Source organism: Mandrillus leucophaeus, unplaced genomic scaffold (genome assembly GCF_000951045.1).
Source record: "Mandrillus leucophaeus isolate KB7577 unplaced genomic scaffold, Mleu.le_1.0 Scaffold7, whole genome shotgun sequence".
NCBI lineage: Eukaryota > Metazoa > Chordata > Mammalia > Primates > Cercopithecidae > Mandrillus > Mandrillus leucophaeus.
The window spans coordinates 8,836,148-8,860,610 of record NW_012107585.1 but is presented as its reverse complement, the minus strand read 5'-3'; the positions used below and the strand labels follow the sequence as shown (position 1 = coordinate 8,860,610).

Here is a 24,463-nt window from a genome sequence, read left to right as displayed (position 1 = left end):
TGTTCCATACAGGTGCCCCGAAGGTCACCCAGGGCAGGCACAGGCAAGAGAGGGAAGGATGCACCCTGAAATGCCTCCTGACTCCTCACGTGTGGAGGCCATGAAGGCATGAGTCAAGCGAGGGCTGTTGGAGACTCCTTTGCCATCCCAGAAGATGCAGGGAATATAAACCTACTTCAGGCTCCCTAAGAAGGCCGAGACAGCCTGCTGGAAAGAAACTGAGGGTAGACCAGATGACACAGAGGTCCCTTTCAACTCGGAGACCTTCAGCTGCTGTGACAGTGTTGTCCCACATCCCATGCTGAGCAGGGCTGTCCTTGGGATTTCCTGGCAGAGGGTTCTTCACTCTGTGTCCCCCAGTGTGTAGCTCAGCACTGCTGAGTTGGATAGATGGGGGCTGGTTCCACCAGCTGCCTACTGCTGAGCAGGTAGGGTCCCCACAAATCTCCTGGGGCTCCCTTCCCCACACTGGTAGGCACCTGGAACTTACTTAGGGATCCACAGAGCTTGTTCCTCTTCCCAGTAGTACTTTCCTCTCTAAGCTCATCTCCAGCCTAGAGAGAGGCTATTCCCCCATTACCAGAGCTGGCTTCTTGGGAACTAGGGATGGCATGCCCCATGGAGCACCCCAGCTTCCTCCTGCTTGGCAGTATGCTGCCATAGCTGTTCCTGTGTTCCTGCCATGCTGTGGACATTGGACATAGGGCTTCTAGAAGCCACCGAAGATGTACTGTCTTCCTCTCCCCCTAAATCCTTCCCTACCCCCATCCTGGTTGTTCTTGGGACAAAGTGGCGGTCCAGGAGGTAGACGGGGCAGGCGAGTCTTGGCTACCCTCCACCCTCCTTCTATGCCCGCTCACTGGCTCCACTCCTACCCAGTGGGTCAACAGGCCCTGGCCAGCTACACTGGACCTCTCCAAGGACAGGTCCTGATGGGTGCTTTCCTTCCCACACAGGTTCACCTGCCCTTTCGTGGAGAAATTCTCCATCGACATCGAAACCTTTTATAAAACTGATGCTGGAGAAAACCCCGATGTGTTCAACCTCTCTCCTGTGGAAAAGAACCAGCTGACAATCGGTAACCAGGAAGGGCAGAGCCCCACAGGGCTGTACTCTGGATTTCCTACCCACAGGCCCCTCTTGTCCTGCCCCTTTTCCTTACACCTGGTAGACTCCAGACCTGGCCCTGTCCTGGGCAGGCAGGTCAGAGTTGGAGCAAGCATGGGGCCCATGGGGGAGGCAGGACAGGCCTCCTCAGCCCCATTCTCCTGATGTATATACCAAGTCCAAGTGCCTTTTCTACCCAGAGCCCCCAGAGTCACTTCCCTCCATCCCTTTGAGGGATCCCTACTCCCCAGAAGTACACGTGTGCTTGGGGATCCATCTCTAGCTGACAGCCATGCACAAGTGCCCCTGGCACACGATGGGGTCTATGACCTCCTGATGGCGGATGCCCTACCCACTGCCTCCAGATGACAGTGACATTCAGGGAATGGGCACCATTTGTTAGATCTTCGTTTTCAAGAGAAGCCAGTGATAAGGATTTTCATGAGAAATCTCCCAATACTAAATGTTAGCAACCAATTAGAAATCTTTGTAAATAAATTTATGCCAGTCAAACAAAACACATATGTGGGCCAGTGCAACTCAGCAGCCACCCTCCTGCAACCTCTGGATGCAAGGCCCAAGTCACCGTGGAGGCATCTCAGCAGGGCATGCCAGGTTGGGGGTGGGTGTCCATGCCCCAGGAGCTGCTCCAGGCCCAACCCCCTACCTCTGCTGGGATTTCCTGGGTCTGCGGAACAAAGCATCATAGCACGAGTGGCGTGTACAACATGCAGTTATTCTCTCAGGGCTCTGGAGGCCCGAAGTCTGAGATCACGGCATGTGGGCTCTTCCCCCTGGGGGAGACTCTGTTCAGGCCCCTTCAGTGTCTGTGCTTGCCGGCAGTCCTTGGTGCTCCTTGACTTGTAGAAGCATCCCTCAATCTCTGCCTCGGTCGCCACGTGGTCACTCCCCTCTGTGTCTGTCTGCCTCTGTGTCTCCTTTTCTTATAAGAACACCAGTCATACTGGATTAGGACCCACCTTAATGGCCTTACTTTTAACTTGATTACCTCTTTAAAAACCTTATCTCTAGATAAGATCACATTCTGAGGCACTGGGTTTAATACTTCAGCATAGGAATCAGGGTTGGGGGGTACGTAGCTCTTCCCATAGCAGGCAGCCCTGACACTGCCAGAGCTCTGCAGGCTCCCTCTGAGGCCAGCTGCCATGGGTCCTAAGTCTCTGTGACATTTCCTGTGCCGGCCCGCATGGGCAGGGCATGTGGTCTGCTCCGGGAAGAGCTCTCATCACTCCTGGCATTCTATGGTTCTCAGACTCGCTCCTGACCCTTCTGGTTTTGGTGGAGCTGATGTCTGTGTCTGCAGTCTGCAGCCTGGATACAGAGGGGCCCATGCATTGGAGAAAATGAGGTAGCCAAGGGCCTGGCTAGAGCAGACCCAACCATAAAAAAGGGCTCTGTGAGCCACAAACCCTTTCCTAGGGCTCTTTCTCACTCAGTGAGTGCTCCAGTCCTGTCCAACACACATGTGCCTCAGGAGTGAGCACACAGGAGGGCTCTGCCTCCACCGTGGGAGGTGGCCATGGGAGGGCTCTGAGATGCCCCTGTGGAGGGGAAGCCTGTGATCATAAGTGGCCTGGCCTACGTCCTGCCCAGAGCCATCACCCCTCTTCTTGTCACCCTCACCAGGTCCTGTCAGCCCCTAACCCTGTTTTCTGCACCCCTACCTCTGTGGCATCTGCCCCTGCTCTCAGGCCCAGCCCAAAGCAAGCTTGGCCAGACACCCCCTGTAGGCTTCTTCAGACATCTCTTCTGGTCTCTGTCCAGGAAGGCTTTTCCAACAGGCCGGCCTGCCTGCGTCCCTCTCAACCTCAGACCTATACCTGGGTCCACTTGGCCCTCAGGGCACTACCTGGGCTCCTAGCTTGGAGAGAAATGGCTAGCATGTCCAGGGCATCCCCATTGCTCTGTGACCACTGCCATCCTTCTCCCCACGCAGACACCCTGGTGGTTCCTTCCCCAGAAACCCCCACCTCTTGTTCAAGGGCCAGTGCTACTGAGACATTCTTGACCTCTCGATTCCACCCCTCTGGCTGAAACACCATCTTCGTGGGAAGCTTTTCCCAGCCTTCTCTTCTGTTCCTCACACCCTGTATTCTTCATGGAAATTCATCTCCCCAGTGTTTCCTCTTTGCCTTATTTATCTGCTTTGCCAAGAGGTAGTGCACTCAGAACATGGGTTTTGCTGAAATGACTTGAAAAGGCAACAAGGGACCAGGTGCATTGGCTTATACCTGTAATCTCAGCACTTTGGAACGCTGAGGTGGGAGGAGTGCTTGAGCCTGGGCAACATAGCAAGACCCCTGTCTGAATGAATGAATGCACCAAGGAAACTGCAAGCCCCATTGTCAAGGATATTGAGGTCAGAGTTGCCCAGAACATGATCCTTACTCCCCAGAGTCTCTCTGGCAGGGCAAGGCCCAGAATCCTGGGAGGATTTGGGGGTGGAGGAACATGGAGAGGAGATGTGGGTGGAGGTTGAGGTCAGGGCTGAAGTGGCCACTCTAAGGGTTTTCCCACAGACTTCATCGACATTGTCAAAGACCCTGTGCCCCACAATGAGTATAAGACAGAAGAGGACCCCAAACTGTTCCAGTCAACCAAGACTCAGCGGGGGCCCCTGTCAGACAACTGGATCGAGGAGTACAAGAAGCAGGTCTTCCCCATCATGTGTGCATACAAGCTCTGCAAGGTGGAGTTCCGCTACTGGGGCATGCAGTCCAAGATCGAGAGGTTCATCCATGACACCGGTGAGCACAGAGCACACCCCATGCAGGGTGGGCAGTGCCGGGCCACCCAACCCTTCTGTCTCCTGTCACCTGCCTGTCTGCCTCCTCTCTCTGCATGTCTGCCTGGGAGTCTGCATTTCTGTTGTTCTGGGAAGGTGACACCAAAGCCCATTTCCAGCTTCCCCACTACCCCGCAACCATGTGTTATCTTGGGCATCCATGAATACCTACGAGCACGTGCAGAGACAAGCAGTATGTGTTACTGGATGAAGAAGCCCTAGGCACTGCCCCCAGACATTCCTGACCTGGTTCGCATTTGATAAAGTGTAGCCCACACTCCACAGGTCTGAGTAGCCCCTGGGGACAGCTTCCTTGCTGCTCACCTGGGTCTCTGGGCTCCCAGGCCTTTGTTTCCTCTACTCGAGGAGGCCCAGAACCCAGGGTCACAGCTCAGACTCCCTCTTTGGGCTGGAAGCTCCCAGGAGCAGGGTGTCTCAGACTTCATAGTGGCCTTCACACCCACACCAGCCTAGCCAGAGTAGGTGCCCATGGAACAGGTAGACAGCAGATGGCCTGGGTGTCCTGGTGCAGTGAGTGCCATTTCCTCACCTAGAGCCCTCAACCCCACTCTGCTGAGGTTATAACATGACGTCAGTCCAAGGGCTGGTTCCAGTCCCTGAGGCCCGTGATTCAAAAGGCACCCCAGCCAGACACCTTGTGATGCCATGAGCAAGGGTGACTTAATTTAAGAATGAACAGAGCCACACTGTTGACAGTACACATCACGCATGTCACACAGGCTCATGATGACTCATGAGGGTAGGCATTGTCACCCCACTTACGCAGGAGGAAGCAGAGACCCAACACGGGCTGAACGAGATCTGCCTCCCATCCCAGCCACCCTCGTCCTGAATTAACATCCTCCTGTTCTTAGCATCAGCAGGGGGGTGTCTCACTAGACAGCCATGTTCAGTGTTGAGGCTGCGACCCCAAGGGAAGGTTGGGTGTGTACCCAAAAGGGTTGGGGTCCGAGGACACAGTCTTCCATTTGGAGAAACAGAGACGTGGACGGGGCCTCAACGGGTGTGATGATGTCACCACCTCCATCCCCAGGGAAGAACCCTCAGACACATTGTCCACCATTCTTTTTCCAGAAGGGCTACCTCAGTGTCAGTCAGCAGCTGGGAGAGGTGGCATCCCATCCATTGAGAGGGATGCATTCCTGCAATCCGTCTCTCTAATCCCTTGGGAGCTTAGATTGGCCCAAACCTGCCTCTCTCCATTACCCAGGGCTCACAGACTGGGACCTGCAACCCTAGTGCTGAAGTCCCAAAATGGGAATGGTGGTTCTCACTTCCCAGGGAATATGAGGAGTGGAGGAGCATATGGGCAGGACTGGGAGGGGCTCACCGATCCTGGGCAAGGCATCCCCTACTGCCCTTCTCGACCTCAGGAACCTGAATACATCAGCGCTGGTGACTTGAGGGTTCTCTCCTCAAGGCTTCTCTAGGTTCAGCCCTGCACAGGACACCCAGCAGACCTACTAAGGCTGCAGCTCCTGGCACTCCGGCTCTGTGGGTCCCGTTGACCCTCCCCAGCCCTACGCAGCAGCTGAGATCCTGGCCAAGCTGCAGAGACTCCCCTGCTCCCTGAAAGTCAGTTCTCCCCTCAGAAAGCAGGAACTTGTGACTGGTGGGAAGAAAGAAGACAACTTTGGAGTCCAGGCCTGACTCACACGTGGTGGTTTTGTGGTCTCTCAGCCTCACTGAGCTTTGCTTTTATCTTCTGTAAAATAGGTGTAATGACACCAATCCTATCGGACTGTTGTGGGCTGAGACCGTGAGTTCAGAACCGAAGATGGGGTGTGGCACATAGGTGGGGCTTGATGACAACTGTGAGCACTAGTCCTATAACATCACGGGGATGATCTCATGAACTCATGTGAGCTGCGCTGAGCTTCTTGGGGACCTTGAGGAGGTGACTCCTGGGAGTTGGGACAGCTCTCAGCTGTCCTCATTACTGCCTGGCCCCAGATGTCGTGCATGTCCCAGCCCTTCCGTTCACCCCAGGAGGAGGCATTTCCCTATATAGGGTAGAGCAAGGGATGCGGCCCTTCCTGGCAGCCCTGTGAGGCCAGCAGACGGTCCCAGAAAAGGAAACCAAGGCTCTTCAGTGTGCCACGCCTGAGGCCCCCCTGGGACTTGGCAGGGGACACAGGACTCCATCCCACAGAGATGTCTTTAAGAATGGATGGGATTTAGAAAGGAAGACTCAGCAAAGCCAGAGGTGGGAAGTGAGGAGGCAGGAAAAGAGGGTGCACAGGAGACCAGCCTGGGAGGCTGGCATGGCCCAACTGCTCGCAAAGCCGCTCAGCATGCTCTAGGGGAGGCAGGGGTACATGCCCTGAGATTGCTTCTCCCGGGTTTGTCCCCTGGAGAAATCCCCATGCCTGTTCTGGAATGTTCAGAGCAGCAGGTTTGTGAAAGCAAAATGGAGAAACAATGCAAATTAGCCAAAGGCCCATTGGCAGGAAAAGGAATCAATGGAATGTGGCATTTCACACACACACGGGTGCCACACGGTCCCAGCTTGATGAGCCAAAGCCCCCACGCGCGCATCCATGGACAAAACTCACCCAGAGAAGCAAGTGGCGGAAAAATACAGCGTGATACATAGCTGCGAAATTCAGCAACAGCCACACCAGCCTGATACAGTGTGCAGGAAAACACATCTGTGTGCTGAGACCAGAAGGCAAAGCACATGACAAGCAAAATTCAGGACCAACTGTCAGGGACCGGGCGAGTGGAGGGCTCCCTGTCGCTGGTGATGGTGTGTTCCTTCGCCGGGGCTGTGGATGTGGATGTCTCATTGCTTTTTAATGTTTTTTAAACAGCTTTATTGAGGCATAATTTTAGATACCATATGATTCACTCATTGTAAGATAACAGTTTGGTAAGTTTTAATATATTCACAGCTGGGCACAACTTCAGAGCATTCATCACCCCAGAAGGTCCTTTGTTCCCATTTCACATCATCCCCATCCCACCCTGGCCCAAGGCAATCCCCAGTCTGCTTTTAGTCTTTGTAATTCTATTATTATTATTATTATTATTACTATTTTGAGACAGGGTCTTACTCTGTCACCCAGACTGGAGTGCAGTGGCATGATCATGGCTCACTGCAGCCTTAAACTCCTGGGCTCAAGCCATCCCCCCACCTCTACCTCCCAAGTAGCTGGGACCACAGACGCACAACACCATGCCTGGCTATTTTGTTGTTGTTGTCTTTTTTGGTAGAGATGGGGGATCTCCCTGTGTTGCCAGGCTGGTCTGAAGCTCCTGGCCTCAAGCCATGCTCTCACCTCAGCCTCCCAAAATGCTGGGATTACAGGTGTGAGCTGCCATGCCTGGCCCTTTAATTGTTTTTTACACTTTAAAAGGTATATATTTTTTACGTTATTCTACATCTTAATTTATATGTATAATATATGCTTATATATCTCATGTGCATAATATATTCTACTAAAAGCATTTTTTTAAAAACAAAAGAAAAGGAGAACCAACCCAGTTTGAACTTGAACTGGATTTTCCATGGGAAATTCAACAGGAAAAATATACCAGACACTGAGACAGGAGACTCTCAGGAAGTCCTATTCTACCTCCCCTGTGGCAGGAAACTCCCAGAAAATTAACTGTGGCTTCTTATTTATTTACCTATTTAGAGACAGGGTCCCACTCTGTTATCCAGGCTGGAATGCAGTGGCACAATCATAGCTTACTGCAGGCTTAAACTCCTGGGCTCAAGTGATCCTCCCACCTCGGCCTCTAGAGTAGCTGGGACTACACACACACCAGCACGCCTGGCTAATTTTTAATTTTTTTTTTATAGAGACAGGGTCTTGCTTCATTGCCCAGGCTGTTCTTGAACTCTTGGGCTCAAGCTGTCCTCCCACCTCATCCTCTCAAAGTGTTGGGATTACAGGCATGAGCCACTGCACCCTTCCAACTATGGCTTCTGACCGGACACATTGCTTTGGGAGGCCCCTCCACTCTAATTATAGAACCACTGTGAGCTTGTGAGAACATCTGTGAGCCAGTCCCCTTATTTTACAAATGGGGAAACTGAGGCACAGACAGGCAGTGACTTTAGTCTGACCTGCAACATGGGTGCAGCCTCCTAAAGCCCCTGCCTGGGCCCACACCTCCGTGCAGGCTCCTGTGCTGACCTCCATCCCCTCGTCTCTCTCCCTCTCCAATCCCCGTGGGGACACAGGACTACGGAGGGTGATGGTGCGGGCTCACCGGCAGGCCTGGTGCTGGCAGGACGAGTGGTATGGGCTGAGCATGGAGAACATCCGGGAGCTGGAGAAGGAGGCGCAGCTCATGCTTTCCCGCAAGATGGCCCAGTTCAATGAGGATGGTGAGGAGGCCACCGAGCTCGTCAAGCACGAAGCCGCCTCGGACCAGGCCTCTGGGGAGCCCCTGGAGCCCAGCAGCAGCAATGGGGAGCCCCTGGTGGGGCGGGGCCTCAAGAAACAGTGGTCCACATCCTCCAAGTCGTCTCGGTCGTCCAAGCGGGGAGGTGAGCCCCTGCGCCACCTGCCATCCACACTCAAGGTCCCTCCCCACAAGGCAGCCCCACCTACTGCTGGATCACTGCACCTCCTCAGAGTCCTTTCCGATGGACATTGAGGCACCAAGCCCAGAGGAAGTCAGAGCCCTGGGCTAGTCCTCCCACACGGGGAAGCCTGGGCCCTGCCCCAGCAGGCTCCCCAACACTTCCCCTCCATGCCCAGGGAAGATAGTGCTGCCCATAGGAGCCAGTGGAGGTGGCTGGGCTCCTGCAGTGCTGTGGAGGGGCCATCCCTCCTGATGGGGACCCTGGGAGACTTCAGCTCCTGAGAGAAAGGATCAACCCAGGCATCCTGGGTGGAGCCAGCTTCTCCAGCAGGCAGGCCTGGCTCACTCATCTCCCGCCTGGGCCCTGCTGTGTCCGAATTTCAGGAGTTTGCTCTTGGTCAGACTGAGGTCAGAGGCCCAGGAGTGGACCCAGGCCTGTCTCACCCCGTGTCCTGGGATTATGTCTGTCATGCTTTTCCCCACACATGCCCCCCAGGACACGACTGCCTTTTGCCAGGCAGACAGGAGATGAGCCTAGGCCGCTCCTCACTCATTTACCCACTTCATTCTCTTTGGAACCTTCCTGGCTCCTATGGCAGCCTCTGCGATGCTTGTCAGGCCTGTGGGTTGCCCTCCCTGCCTCCTGCCAGCTCGGGGCAGCCTCTGGGCCCTTCCTCTCCAGTTGGCGGTCATTCTGAGGTTTTGCCTTCCAGCGAGTCCTTCCCGCCACAGCATCTCAGAGTGGAGGATGCAGAGTATCGCCAGGGACTCGGACGAGAGCTCAGACGACGAGTTCTTCGATGCGCACGGTAGGCAGGCAGCGCCCTGCAGTCCTTGGGGCCTTCCTGGGCGAGGTGTGGAGGGGTCTGAAAGGGCTTAGGGTGTGGGTGTGGACTGATACAAGTGTTGCCTGTTACTGTTCTATATCCGGTCCCTACTCCTGCGCTGTCCCAGGTGGACAGCATGGTGTTTGGGGCGATGCACAGAGGATGAGATGAAGTCATCTTGTTCCCTTGAGTCTGGGGTCTCAGGCTTACCCTAACCTGATATCAGGATGTGGGCCTGGCAGATGGGGACTGCGCTCTTGAAACCCCAAATAAGGATACGCCATCAGACTACAGCTTTATTCCGTATGTGAACTTATTTCCATGGAAGCATAACTTCTTTTAATTTTCTAATTTTTTGTACTTACCTTATTTTTTCTTGATTAAATTAATACCACATCTAATGTAGGCACTTTAGGAAATGCAATAAGCAGAAAACATGTGAAGTGCCCATTTTCCCACTTGTCCCAAAATAAGCGCATGACCACACAGCAGATGCACCACCTGTGCCAGGAAGAGGCATGCATACAGTGCTCGCCTGCTTCGTGCCCCAGCCATTCCGCTCCAGGAAGCCGGAGGGGCCAGTGGGTGTAGGGGTTGGGGGCTTGGGTCCCTCTGCAAGCCAGTGGCTGAGCCAGCCCAAAATTCACACAGCAGGTCAGAGGCTCAGAAAGGGACGGGGGCGAGCCCATAGGCACTCAGCAGACACAGGCAGCACCAGATCTCATGTCATCACTGTGGCTTGGAGGGGCACAGGAGCCAAATAAGGTGGCATTTTGGTTAACTGGCCAGCTGCCATCAAGGGAAGGAACCTGGGGAGTCAGTGTCCAGGCAGAAGAAAGGTCCTGGTTTGGCCCTGGAACTGGAGGACCTGGAATGGTGGCTGGGGACTCCTGAGCTGGCCTCTGCACCAGGGGCCTTGCCCAGGATGGAGAAGGGGCCTCTTGGCGTCTCACCCCTCCCAGGTGGCTCTCTGACCCTGATGAGAGGAAAATACATATTTAACGTAGAAAATGCTGTAAAAGAGACAGCAAAGCAGGAAGTACCAGGGCAGCAGTGTTCTGGGGAAATGGGCCCAGGAGCCCATCCAGAGCTGGAGGAGGGCCAGTGAGTGCCAGAGTCAGACGGTAGCCATGAGCCTGGTGGTCCTGGGCAGAAGTTCTCAGAGGAGCGGAAGCAGGAGTCTTGGAGGTGGTGTTCATAGCAGCACTTCTGAAGCTGTGCTTTTGTGGAGGGACAGGGAGAGACCTGTTAGAGGATATGAAATTATATCTAGATGGGAGGAATGAGTTCTAGTTCTGTGACACTGCAGGATGACTAGAGTTAACAGTAATGTATTAGGCCAGGCGCAGTGGCTCACACCATAATCCCAGCACTTTGGGAGGCTGAGGCAAGTGGATTACTTGAGCCCAGGAGTTTGAGACCAGCCTGGGCAACATGGCAAAACCCTGTCAATACCAAACATAAAAAATTTTTTTTTAAACCACAGTAATATGTAATTTCAAATCGCTAGAAGATAGAAATTGAACATTCCCAACACAAAGAAATGATAAATATTTGACATGATGGATGTGCTAATTACCCTAATCTGATCACCATACACTGGTGTATTGAAACATCACTGTGTACCCCATGAATATGTACAATTATGATTATTTGTCAATTTAGCAAAACAGGAACTGGGTATGGTGGCTCAAGCCTGTTATCCTGACACTTTGGGATCGCTTAAGCCTGGGAGTTCAAGACCAGCTAGGGTAACATAGAGACACCTTGTCCCTACAAAAATAAAAATAAAAAAATTAGCCAAGTGTAGTGCGCATGCCTGTCGTTCCAACTACTCGGGAGGCTGAGATGGGAGGATCACTTGAGCCCAGGAGGTCGAGGCTGCAGTAAGCTATGACTGTGCCACTACACTCCAGCCTTGGCATCAAAGCAAGACCTCAAAAAATAAAATATATAAGAAATTTTAAAAATGGTAAAGATGGAATAAAGTAAATGTAGCATTTTTTATTTTTATTTATTTATTTTTGAAATGGAGTCTCGCTCTGTTGCCCAGGCTGAAGTGCAGTGGTGTGATCTCGGCTCACTGCAATCTCTGACTCCCAGATTCAAGTGATTCTCATGCCTCAGCCCCCTGAGAAGCTGGGACTACAGGCACATGCCACCATGCCTGGCCAATTTTTGTATCTTTAGTAGAGACAGGATTTTGCCATGTTGGCTAGGCTGGTCTTGAACTCCTGACCTCAGGTGATCCACCTGACTCGGCCTTCCAAAGTGTTGGGATTACAGATATGAACCACCACCCCCAGCCTAAATGTAGCTTTTTTTTTTTTTTGAGACAAGAGTTTTGCTCTGTCACCCAGGCTGGAATGCAACGGCACGATCTCAGCTCACTGCAACCTCCGCCTCCCAGGTTCAAGTGACTCTCCTGCCTCAGCCTCCTGAGTAGCTGGGACTACAGGTGCACACCACCATGCCTGGCTAATTTTTGTATTTTTAGTAGACATGCGATTTCACCATGTTGGTCAGGCTGATCTTGAACTCCTGACCTCGAGCAGTCCACCCGCCTCAGCCTCCTAGAGTCCTGGGATTACAGGGATAAGCCACTGCGCCCAGCCAATATAGCATTTTAAAAAAAAAAAAAAAACAGGAACATCAACTGATGAGTGGATAAACAAAAGTGGTGTGTCCATGCAATGGACTATGGTTCAGCCGTAAAAAGGAATGAAGCATCTGACATAGAGGATGCTATGGGGGTGGCCAGGGGCTAAGGAAGGCAAGACTGAGGACTCACTGCTCCCGAATATGGGGCTTCCATTTAGGGAAGTAAGATGTTCTGGAATTAGATAGTGGTGATGGTTGCACGGCATCATGAATATACTAAATGCCACTTTATAAATGGTGAATTTTGTTATGTGAATGTTACCACTATTTTTTTAATGGTCAGGAAGAAGCCCAAGGTGTGGGGCTGTGCGGCCGTCCTGTTGAGGAGGGGTCAGAGCAGAGCCAAACACAGGGGTACACAGGGGCACACAGGGGCGTCCCCACCTCGGGAAACCGGGCCTTCCCACTGTTCCCAGTCCCACCTGAGTTTCCTTCTCTCCTCTCCAGAGGACCTGTCTGACACAGAGGAAATGTTCCCCAAGGACATCACCAAGTGGAGTTCCAATGACCTCATGGACAAGATCGAGAGCCCAGAGCCGGAAGACACACAAGGTCAGCAGGTCTGGGGGTGCTGCAGAGCCTGGGGAGGGTGGCTGCAGGGCTTCAGCCCCCTCCTTTCTGACCCAGCTCCTGCACGGTGCTGGGCATACATGGGGATTGGGGGCCCCCAAGCTCCCCTCGTCATGGTTGCAGCCTCCGTCCGGTCGGCCAGGCTGGGCTGCCCCTTAGCTCACAGCACGGCTTCTGTGTTGTTGCAGATGGTCTGTACCGCCAGAGCGCCCCTGAGTTCAGGGTGGCCTCCAGTGTGGAGCAGCTGAACATCATAGAGGTGGGTGCCCGGGTGTCAGAGGGACAGGGGCACGGCTGCCAAGGGAGGGGCAGGGCACAGAGGAATAGTCTGAGGGGCTACAGAGGTGGAACTCTGGGCCTGGCAGCCTCACCTCCACACCTGCCTGGGTACTGTCCGGGGAGAGGCCTGGGCCTCCTTTTTTGCTGCCCTGCTAGGAAGGCGCCTGCCGCCCTCTGTCTCTGAGGTCCCCAAGAACCAGGGACTACAGACAACCCCTGAGAAAACCTTATCCAAGCTCCACCCATGGGAAAGTAAAATGAGAAACTTGTAAATTCCAGATCAAAAATAAGATCTTCACCTTGTGCCCAGCCTGTCTGCTGTCCCTGAAGATAAAAAGACGAAAAGGGAGGAAGCGACAGTCGTCTAGGCAGAAGTGATGTGGCCGTAGCCGACAAGATGGCCCCGCGGGAGGCAGGCGGAGCTCAGTGTGTCCAATAAAGCTGTCTTGGTAGAGCGCCTGTGTCCGCTTCGGGGGTTCTCTGTGGGAGTTCACGCCCCATCCTCCTCCACCTGCGGGCCGTCAGAGCTGTTTGCACTGGGACAGGAGCCAGGGCTGAGCTGGGCTGTCCCACCATCACCTGCGGTCACCGCACTGCTCTGGCCTCAAGCTGCCTAAGGTGGAGGCAGCACCACTTCTGTGGGGAACTCGGGCCCCTGGGGAGTCTGGGGGAGGAGGAGGGACATCCACACAGCCTCCCCCTCCTGTGGTTTTCTGCTTTGCAGTCTGACGCCGAGGTGGGCTTTCTAGAAGGGGTCATGGAATAAGGGGAGTTGATTCCAATTGCTGCTTAATGTCTAGATAAGCAAACGGAGCCCCCTCCCCACCTGCAGCACACACAGCTCTGACGCCCCCCCAGGGGAGGGGCAGAAGGGGCCTGAGGCTCTGGATCTGCCTTGGGGTGTGTGTTCAGAACCCAGCACTGATTCTGGGGCACCGCCATCCAAAGCCAAATCCATTTGCTTGCAAGAACCCCCAAACCGGAGCCCCTGCTCCTGGCCTTGCGGAGACACTAGTAGGGGGATGCCTCTATAGCTGCAGGGGGCTCAGCCCCCACTAGAGCCCAGGGGAGGGTGAGTCCCTGTCTCGGGCTGAGGCATGATGTCCCCTTGGAGAAAGCAGGCTGAGTGTAGTAGGGAGACTGTTCCAGGGGTCTCTGGGGGCCCCTGGGTCATCTCTAGGACTGAGCCCAGTCAGATAGGCCTATGCAGGATTCTTTCAGCCCCCAGTGCCAAGCCCTGCCCGTCTCCTGGTGACTCAGTACCACTGGACATCACCTTCCTGTCCTGGAGGCTGCATAAGACATTTCTTCCATAAACCCTTTGCCTCACTGGACTGCAAATAAAACCCTTGTCAAAGCCGGATAGGGCTCATGTTGTTCCCTCCTGCCCTGTGTTCTGGGCAGCTGGTGGCCCCCTCTGCCCTGGGCTGAGTGTGTTTGTGTCCAGGCCAACCAGTGGTGGCTAGTCCCCATGTGAGGACAAGTGTCGGTCCTGCGCTGGCCCCTGGGAAGAAGAGGGAAGCCCCGTGGCTCCCCCTGGGGTGAGGGCAGCCCAGCCTTTCTCCTCCAGCTCAGCAGCACCCACCAGGCTTCCTGCTGCTCAGTGGCTCCTGGCCCAGCCCATCCATTCCCTTGCCCTTCCTGGTGGCCACTTTCTTTTTTTCTTTTTTTTTTTTTTTTTTTTTTGGAGACAGGATCTCACTCTGTCACCCAGTTTGCAGTGCAGTGGCACGATCTCGGCTCACTGCAACCTCTGCCTCCTGGGTACAAATGATTTTCCTGCCTCAGCCTCCCGAGTAGCTGGGATTACAGATGTGCACAGCCATGCCTGGCTAATTTTTGTATTTTTGGTAGAGACAGGGTTTTGCTATGTTGGTCAGGCTGGTCTCAAACTCCTGGCCTCAAGTGATCTGCCTGCTTCGGCCTCCCAAAGTGCTGGGATTACAGGCTCAAGCCACTGCTCCCAGCCACCTGGTAGCCTCTTAAGTCCTGGGTCCAGCCCCTACCCTCCCCACCCACCCAACCTGTGTTGGCACCTGGGTCCTGGTGCTACCCCTACCCCATGGCCAGCTGTCCCCACCATAGGCCCTCTAGATGGCTTTGGCTCCTTGGTCTGTCTCCTCGGGTTCTTGGAGGCAGGACTCTCCCTTCAGCTCCCTTCCCTGCCCCCACACCCCAGACATCATAGGGACACAGCAAGTACTTATCAGTGGCCCCTCTTGGGCCCTGGCCCTGCTGCTATCCTCCAGTCACATACCAGAAGCCTGGGGCAGGGGAGGGTGACCTCTGGGGACAGGGCCACAGCCTGGCCTGGCAGGAGAGTGCTGAGTTGTGGCAGAGGCTTCAGGTTCCGGTCCAGCCTAGCACTGACACACCGTGTGATATTAGCCCAGTCCCCTAGCCTGGAGCAGTTTGTAGCCCTTACACAGGTGTGCAGGTCTAGGGTCTCACCTTGACCTCATAGGCAGGCCTGGCCTGCAGGAAGGTGGTGTCATTACCTCTCGAAATCTGATCGGCCTCCTCTCTAAGGTGCTAGGGCTCCATCCCCACCAGGACACCTCTCCTTTTGGAGACCCTGGTCTTAGAGAGAGGCCAGGAATGGCAGGGCCTTAGGGTGGGGGCCTGGGGAGGAGGCCCTGTGTAGCCTGGGGAGGAGGCCCTGTGTAGCCTGGGGAGGAGGCCCTGTGTAGCCTGGGGGAGAGCTCAGAGCTGCAGACAAAGGGGCTGGGGTTGCCACCCGCCCAGGCTGTGGATGCCCTGACCCCGGCCATTCTCAGGTGACCTCTGTAACTTTGAGCTGGTGGTGGCCCTGTCTGCTCACGCCAAGACAGACACATACAGGGCAGGCAGCCCCCAAGGCTAAGACCAGGCTGAGCCTCTGCCTCCCCTTAAAGCTGGAAGCCCCAGAAGCCACTGCCTGGGCTCCCTGAAGGAAGCAGAGCTCATGCTCTCAAAGGAGTGGACTCCCTCAATGGCCTCTGCACCCCTGGTCAGGGTGGCAGACAGGGGCAGGGCTGCAGGAGGAGGAGTGGACAGGCCCACCTCCCTGACTCCTCCTCCAGGCTCCAGTCCCAGCAAGGGTCCCAGGGGAGGGGTTAAGGCAGCCAAACCCCAGACCCCAGGACTGAATAACCAACTGGGGTTCTCAGAGGGAACAGTTGGGCTGTGTGCAACAGGCACACCCCCACCAAGGGTGACAGAGGGGCCTCAGCAAGGAGCTGGGTTCCCTGGGGAGCTGACACTGCCCCCCAACCCATGCAGGACGAGGTTAGCCAGCCGCTGGCTGCACCGCCCTCCAAGATCCACGTGCTGCTACTGGTGCTGCACGGAGGCACCATCCTGGACACGGGCGCCGGGGACCCCAGTTCCAAGAAGGGTGATGCCAACACCATCGCCAACGTGTTCGACACCGTCATGCGCGTGCACTACCCCAGCGCCCTGGGCCGCCTTGCCATCCGCCTGGTGCCCTGCCCGCCTGTCTGCTCTGACGCCTTTGCCCTGGTCTCCAAGTGAGTGGCACCTGCCCTTGACTGCAGCCTCCGGCTGTGCACTGTCGTCCTCCCACCCCTGGGCCTCAGGTGGCTCCCCAGTTTCAGGACTCCTGCCTCAATGTCCAGACCCACCAGCCAGCCCCTTCTACCTGGAGGTGCCCAAACATATACATGCAGGCTAAGCCTCAAGTCCCAGGAGGGCTGGGCCCATGGCTGAGCCTTCGTTTCCAAACGTGTAATGTGGGGAGATTGGCCTGCCTCTGAGACATGGGGTCTTACTCACCCTGGTCCCCCAAGCCTACCCAGGGCCTGGCCAGGAAGGGTTATCACTAGCGTGAGCTGAGTCCATGGCTGAGACTCGGGTCAGGGGAGAGGGGCCCTTTGGGCTGAGCTGGAGCCGCCTGCCCTCTCTTGACTGGCCCCTCTCCCCAGCCTTAGCCCCTACAGCCATGACGAAGGCTGTCTGTCCAGCAGTCAGGACCACATTCCCCTGGCTGCCCTCCCCCTGCTGGCCACCTCCTCCCCCCAGTACCAGGAGGCGGTTGCCACAGTGATTCAGCGAGCCAACCTTGCGTATGGGGACTTCATCAAGTCCCAGGAGGGCATGACCTTCAATGGGCAGGTGAGTCCCGGGGAGGTTGGGGAGGGGAGGAGGATGGAAGACCCTGTAGGGCGGGCTGGCCTGAAGGGGAAGGTGATGGCCTCCCCAGTCTGTAGTCCAGCGAGTGGGTGAACGGCTCAGGCCTCTGGCCCCTCTCCCCCAAGGTCTGCCTGATTGGGGACTGCGTCGGGGGCATCCTGGCATTTGATGCCCTATGCTACAGCAACCAGCCGGTGTCTGAGAGTCAGAGCAGCAGCCGCCGGGGCAGTGTGGTCAGCATGCAGGTACCCAAATGGGGGCCCAGACATTCCCCAAGGCCTGAAGCCTCCTGCATGCCCCCAGGGTCGCTGCCCTGCCTGTTCCTGCACCTGGCCCCAGGCTGTGCCCACCAAGCAGAATGCTGGCAGCACTTCCTGAGTCCAGCTGGCTTGGACTCTACCCAGTTAAGCTCCGTTCATTCAACAAACATTTTCCAAGCCCCTGAACCCCAGCCCTGCTGCCAGAGCTCACCTCCAGGGCAGGGGCTATGGAGGAGTTGGGGGTGCAGGTGAGCTGAGGAAGCCCAGCCCATTCTGGCTGAAGAGTCAGGGAAAGTGCCTGGGCCCTGAAAGAGCTGTAGCAGTTTTTCTCACAATCTCTCTCCCCTCACCTCTCCAAAAAAGGATGGGAAGGGCAGAGGTTGGCAGCACAGGTGCCCAGAGGCGGCAGGGCAGGTGCATGGGGGCAGGGGAACAGCTGCCACGTGGCCAAGCCTAGGAATGCGAGTGGTTTCATGAGCCTGAACCAGGGTCGGCACTGTGGGCAGTGGGGTCTGGTTCCTAGGAGGTGAGATGGGCGACCCCTCTCTGCTTCCCTGCCTCTGCTGCACAGTGGCAAATGGCCTGTAGACCAATGAGGTCCAGGGTGGCTTGTGGGTGGGGGGACAGAAGGGAACAGGGGCCCTCCCCTCTGGTTTGATGAGAGGCCGGCTGGACTGTGGCCACTGGGCCTGGGGTTAGGAGGGAGGAGGCAGCTTCCAGGATGCTGGAGAAGGGATCAGGCCAGCGGCCACCTGGCAGTGAGCCTCCATGGGGCCATTCCAGGACAACGACCTGCTGTCCCCGGGCATTCTGGTGAATGCAGCACACTGCTCCGGTGGTGGCGGTGGCGGTGGTGGCAACAGTGGTGGTGGTGGCAGTAGTGGTGGCTCCAGCTTGGAGAGCAGTCGGCACCTGAGCCGAAGCAACGTCGACATCCCCCGCAGCAATGGCACCGAGGACCCCAAAAGGCAGCTACCCCGCAAGAGAAGCGACTCGTCCACCTATGAGCTAGACACCATCCAGCAGCACCAGGCCTTCCTGTCCAGGTGGGCGGGGCTGGGGGGCTGGGGCTCGCCTCTGGGTGCAGGAAGAGGCTCCAAGAGGGAGGAGCGTCCCCCGCGATGGCCAACGGGAGGCCTGGGGTCTCTGCCTGAGGTTCCCCCAGCCTGAGACCTGGGATCCCACTCTGGGCCCAGGAGAAAGTGGCTTATTGGGTGCCTTGTCTCATATACACCAAGGGCCATCTCGGGCCTGAGGGAGCAATTTGTCTTGAGGGTGAGGGTGGGGAATGGCAGAGTTGGGGGCAGAATGGACCAGGGGCAGGTGGTCCAGGTCAGGGCTGTCCCGAAGCCAGTGGGCCCCCGAGAGAGGTTGGGTGCCACCAGCAGTGTCTTGGCAGATGATGGGAGCTACACTCACATACAGCTAAGTCTTATTTAGGTTAGGTCTGATGACTCTTGGGGGCTGTGGGACCCACCCTGTCCCTCGTGAGACTAGGGGAAGGCCAGCTGTGAGAGGGGCCGTGGTGTGACCTCGTGCGTCCCCCACTGCAGCCTCCATGCCAGCATGCTGAGGACTGAGCCCTGCTCACGCCGTTCCAGCAGCTCCACCATGCTGGACGGCACAGGTGCCCTGGGCAGGTTTGACTTTGAGATCACGGACCTCTTCCTCTTCGGGTGCCCGCTGGGGCTGGTCCTGGCCTTGAGGAAGACTGTCATCCCAGCCCTGGATGGTGAGAGCCCAGCAGGGGCGGTACATGCGCTGGGTGGGTGTGGGGGGTCTTAGTGGACCCCTGTGACGAGATCATGGCCACATCCCAGGCCTGTTTCTGCCCTCCTTCCTGTCTTCCCCACCAAGGGCCCCTTGCTATCCTCTGCTCCTGCTTCAGCAGCTCAGTCACTGGCTGTCCGTGACACCTGCTGTTTCATTTCATCTCCAGGATGCCTGTGGGAGCTGAGGGTCATCCCCTAGATGGGAAAGCTGAGGTCCAGGGAGAAAAGGCACCACCCCAGAGTCAGATGGAGACAGACCCAGCCTCCCAGGTCCAAGGTCCTCCCATAGGGAGAGATACAGAGGCAGGGCATCCCCAAAGCCTCCTGGGTATAGTGGGCTCCCTGCCCTGGAGGGGCCACAGCTGTGCGTCTGTCTACCCAAGTCAGGCAGGCCAGCGGCTGGGCATCACTGAAGCAGCAGTCCCTGCCGTGTGCCCTGGGATCAGCCTGCAAAGTCCCAGGAGCCACACAATCCTGAGAGTAGCCACACAGGGCCCATGTTACACCCCCAGATGACAGAGGGGGAAACTGAGGCTCAGAGAGGTTTAGATGCTTGCCAAGTGCTAGGTTAAAAATGCAGACCTGGCCGGGTGCAGTGGCTCATACCTGTAATCCCAGCACTTTGGGAGGCCGAGGCAGGCGGATCACCTGAGGTCGGGAGTTCGAGACCAGCCTGACCAACATGGAGAAACCCCGTCTCTACTAAAATTATAAAATTAGCTGGGTGTGGTGGCGCATATCTGTAATCCCAGCTACTCGGGAGGCTGAGGCAGGAGAATCACTTGAACCTGGGAGGTGGAGGTTATGGTGAGCCAAGATCGTGCCATTACACTCCAGCCTAGGCAACAAAAGTGAAACTCGGTCTCAAAAAAAAAAAAAGCAGATCTCTGGACTCAGTGCCCAGGACCCTTCCCCTTCCACAAACTGGTGACCAGCACTGCCAGGAAGAGAAATGGGTAGCTTTAAAGGGACCCCAACAACCAAGGCAGCTCACACTTGGTGTAAAGGGGTGCAGCCCCATGGAGGGCATCCCTGTGCCCCGTCCACTGCAGGCTCTGAACAGCCCCACAGAGTCCCACACAGGTGCATGGAGACTTAGGGACAGTGCCGTTGTGGTCACATTATGTGTCACTGTGAAAAACCAGAACCAACTTAAATGTCCATCTATTTGGAGGGGACTGGTTAAATCAATTCTGGCACAGTCACACAGTGGAGTACCTGCCTCCTCTGAAAAAGAGCAAGGAGAAACTATGCATGCTCACATGAAAGACGCCAGCATTTGTTGTGTTAAGCGGGAAGAAAAGGCAAAGTTCAGAAGGCATAGCACATGTTCCGGTTTATGTCCCTCTAAAAGTGAGATACAGCACTGATAATTAACACATCCTTACATTCACGTGATCTCCTTAACTCCATGATGTGGTTGGAACTGCCACCCCATTTGACAGATGAAGAAACATTTTCCCATACAGGCAGGGCAGGGCTGCCTTAGCCAGTACTCGGTGGGGCTCCTGCAAGATGAACTGGAGCTGCAGGGGGCCTGGGGTGGAAGGGGTTTCCACCATGTGCCCTTCATCATGTGCTCTTCTGTACTGCAAACCACTTTTTACCACAATCATTATAACTTTTGCAATGAAAAAAAAATTAAGAGGTTGGACGTGGGGGCTCACGCCTGTAATCCCAGCACTTTGGGAGGCCCAGGTGGGAGGATGCCTTGAGTCCAGGAGTTTGAGACCAGCCTGGGTAACATACTGAGACCCCATCTCTACAAAAAATAAAATAGCCAGGTGTGGTGGTGTATACCTGTGGTCCCAGCTACTCAGGAGGCTGAGGGGGGAGGATCACTTGAGCCCAGGAGACTGAGGCTACAGTGAACCAAGATCGCACCACTGCCCTCCAGACTGGGTGCCAGAGCAAGAGCCTGTCTGAAAAAAAGTGACAATGACCGAAACAGGTCCTAAATTGACAGAGACACACCCCCGTCTCTCCCAAACTTTCGGCAGACAACCCAGTTCCCAGTTCCCAAATTTCCCACTCCCCACCCCTGCTCCTCAGGGCCGGCCCCAGCTCTGCAGCCAACACCCCCACCCCCAGTTTTCCAGCTGCGGCCGGCCTGCCAGCAAGTCTACAACCTCTTCCACCCCGCGGACCCGTCAGCGTCACGCCTGGAGCCGCTGCTGGAACGGCGCTTCCACGCTCTGCCGCCTTTCAGTGTCCCCCGCTACCAACGCTACCCGCTGGGGGACGGCTGCTCCACACTGCTGGGTGAGAGGCACATTCCGCCCTGCTCCTCTGGGGGAAGGTGGGGTAGGCGTGGCTCCCTGGCTCCTAGGCCCTCCGTGCCACGTGGTTCTTCCCCAGGTGAGAGGGACAGCCTGTGCTGAATGCCTCTCGGAGGTGGACAGCTGTTGGGGGTGGGGGGCGGGGGGTGGTGCATCCCTCCGCACTGATCCCTGAGGCAGGAATGATGGTTCCCACCTTTCGGAGGGCACAGGTCAGGGCCTTGTTCCAGGGTCCCCGGAGCAGGGAAGGGGCAGAATGAGACCAGACTCCCCTCTCCACAGCTGAGCCTCCATCCCAGCAGAGACAGAGCTAAGGACCCACCAGGGACCCTCACTGAGTTGGGGGCCTGGTCGGCTGGGTCCCATCATGGCAGGTGGCTGGCCCCGAGACAGGATGCAGGAGACGGGTTGGGGCAGGGGAGGTCCAGGTGGGCTTGGCCCGACCCCTGCCCCGGCGTGTGTCCCAGCGTCTTGTCATGTCCTGGTCCTAAAAGAGCCCTGAGTCTCTGTGTTGGAGCGTGTCTGGATGGCCCATGCAAGTGTCTGTTCTTGTCCTCTGTTCTCTCCCCGTCTGCCTCCAGTCGAGACCGTGCAGAGAAACCCTGAGCTGGTCCTGGAGGGCGGCCCCCTGGCCCCTCTCCCCCACGGGGACAGCTTCCTGGAAACCAGTATGCCTGTTCCCGCGCCCACCTGGCAAGACGGGCCCCGCCCGGGCTCTGCCGAGTGTGTGTACCCTCCCCTGCTCGTGGTGACGTCTGCTTCGCTGGCTGACCCAGTCCTCAGGGACACCCCCCAACCCATGCCCTCCTTGGCCACTCAAGAGTTGGTGGGACCTGGGTGGTGAGGAACAGAGACTTGGGCAGGACGGCCCTGAGGAACTGGTATGGGTGCCTCCTCCCGCATATTGTGGGCCAGAGGCGGGGCAGACCCAAAGCAAAGGGGCGCAGCAGCTCAGAAACAGCAGAGGCTGTCTCAGGGCCACAGAGCACATCAGTGACAGTTCCAGGGCTCTGCCAGAAGCAGACAGGAGATGGGATGAGGCCTTGAGCCAGCCAGGCCCACCCCTCACTTGGGGAAGCTTCTGGTCCCAGTGAGGGGTTGGATTCCCCAGGGCCCACTCCTTCCCTCTCTGAGGTCACCCAGGCACCTCCTGTACCCCGTCCAGGTGTGGCTTGTCTGACTGATCCCCGTCCTCCCCGTTCTGTCCTGTCTTCAGCCTGGGCCTGGGTGAGCCTGGCTTGAGTCCCCAGCACCTGCCTTTGTCCCCAAACGCCCATCAGGGACTGCTGGCTGTGGCCTGTGTGAGGGACGTCCAGGGCTTGCCTCTCTCCGTGCTCTGCATGTGCAGGGCATCCCCAGGAAGCCACCTGTGGCACCTGTTGTCAGCACCCTGCAAACCTGGGTGGAGCCGCTGCTTTTGCTGTGGGCTGTGGGTCAGGTCAGGCCAGGCTGAGCTCTGGAGGCCCTGGAGCCGCTGGGGCTGCTGGACACGAGCTGAGGGGTGTGTGGGGGGCAGGAGGGTGACTGAGGTTGAGCCCAGCTGCCACGCCTCCCTGCCCTGTGTCTGTGTCCATTCTTCAGTCCACCCTGCCCCAGCCCTCCTCCTCACCTGCTGAAGCTCTGGGCCCCTCCCTCTCATGGCCCTGAGCAGGTGGCTCTGGCACAGCTGCTGCCCGGCCCCCAGCCTAGGCACACACTGGACCCTGACACACTGGCTCCCCAACTGCTCCGGGGCTGGGCAGGGCTGGGCAGGGCCTCTCTTACCTGGCCTCTGGTCCCTGTCCACCTGCAGCGGATGTGCTCCAGACCTACAATGCGGCCTTCCAAGAGCATGCCACCCCCTCCTCGCCCAGCACTGCCCCTGCCAGTCGTGGCTTCCGCCGAGCCAGTGAGATCAGCATCGCCAGCCAGGTGTCAGGCATGGCCGAGAGCTACACGGCATCCAGCATTGCCCAGAGTGAGTGTACCAGGCCCCTCACCCTCCTCACTCAGCCAGGGCCGTCGTGCCCATAGGGGACAGCTGATGACCAGGTCTCGGAGCATTTCTAGCTGCTGAAGCTGGGGAGGGATGCTGCTGGCACCCGGTGGGTAAAGGGAGGGAGGCTGCTGGGCACCTGCAGTGCCCGGACCAGCCCCACAGCAGAGACTGGTCAAGTCCAAAGACTCTGCAGTGTCCAGGCTGAGAAGCTTCGCCTTCTCTGGAGGATTCTGGAAGAAGGCGCATTAGGAAGGGCCCCACCTTCCTCATGCTTGGCTCCTGCATGAAGCTTCTTGGTGCTTCAAGCAGAGTCTGGGTTTCCTTCTCAGTCCCCGCCAGGTGGCTGCCCCCCCGTGCTGGGCCAGGGATTCTCACAGCTGCGGTCAGCGTGGCTATACAGGGGCTGAGGCTGGGATGGGGGTTTCTAGCAGTTGTGTTCATCCGTGAGGAGGGCCAAGGGGCCCACCCTTGATAGCCGCAGGCCTGGCACTGTCCCAGTGTCCTGCCTGGCCCCTGGTAGACGTGGCAGCGCAGTGGCCCCCCACGTGGCTGAGCCATCCATTGCTCTTGCTTCTCAGAGGCCCCCGATGCGCTCAGCCATACCCCCAGCGTCAGGCGTCTGTCCCTGCTCGCCCTGCCCCCACCCCGCCCTATCACCCCTGGCCCCCACCCTCCAGCCAGGCAGGCGAGTCCCAGCCTGGAGAGGGCCCCTGGCCTCCCTGAGCTGGACATCAGAGAAGGTACCACCCCACACGCTTTCCCCTCACTGGGGGGTCACTCTGCTGCTGAGCACCCCTCACCACCAGGCTCTGCCCACCTGGACCCCTGCTTCGGCCTAACAGGGAGCTGGGGGTTGGACTGGGAGGACTTGGCCATCCAGGGAGGAGGTGGGAGCTGGTAGCATTGTCTAGTGGGGTGGGGGGACCGGGGACCTGACAAAGCTGGAATGAGGCCAGATGAGGACCAAGGAAGCTCCGAGGAAAGCTGCGGGCAGAACCTAGGGAAGCCCGGACCTGTAAACCAGGCCCTGCTGCTGGGCCCCCCTGCGGACAGCCCAAGAGGCACTTTACAAGCTCATCTTGTTCAGGAAGGTTGCCCTCGCCAAGCCCCTAGTGGCAGAGCCGGATGCACCAGGACCATCCATCTGGAGGCCCAGGCTTCCCCACCCACACTGCTGTGCCTCAGGGCTCGTGGGGTGTCCCAGGTGCGAGGAGGGCAGCACCCTTGCCCTGG

General features: G+C 57.0%; 1 protein-coding gene across 1 annotated transcript in view; it reads left to right on the top strand.

Annotated features, from left to right (window-relative positions):
* PITPNM2 (phosphatidylinositol transfer protein, membrane-associated 2) overlaps positions 1–24,463 on the top strand; it is a 177,046-nt gene that overhangs the window by 145,507 nt on the left and 7,076 nt on the right. The window contains exons 5-18 of the mRNA XM_011964525.1: positions 957–1,078; positions 3,648–3,875; positions 8,127–8,435; positions 9,187–9,282; positions 12,409–12,513; positions 12,720–12,790; positions 16,072–16,319; positions 16,734–16,923; positions 17,067–17,186; positions 17,985–18,247; positions 18,755–18,933; positions 21,065–21,235; positions 23,045–23,209; positions 23,809–23,970. Of these exons, the coding sequence (XP_011819915.1) occupies positions 957–1,078; positions 3,648–3,875; positions 8,127–8,435; positions 9,187–9,282; positions 12,409–12,513; positions 12,720–12,790; positions 16,072–16,319; positions 16,734–16,923; positions 17,067–17,186; positions 17,985–18,247; positions 18,755–18,933; positions 21,065–21,235; positions 23,045–23,209; positions 23,809–23,970 (2,429 nt within the window). The remainder of the gene's footprint in view (positions 1–956; positions 1,079–3,647; positions 3,876–8,126; positions 8,436–9,186; positions 9,283–12,408; positions 12,514–12,719; positions 12,791–16,071; positions 16,320–16,733; positions 16,924–17,066; positions 17,187–17,984; positions 18,248–18,754; positions 18,934–21,064; positions 21,236–23,044; positions 23,210–23,808; positions 23,971–24,463) is intronic.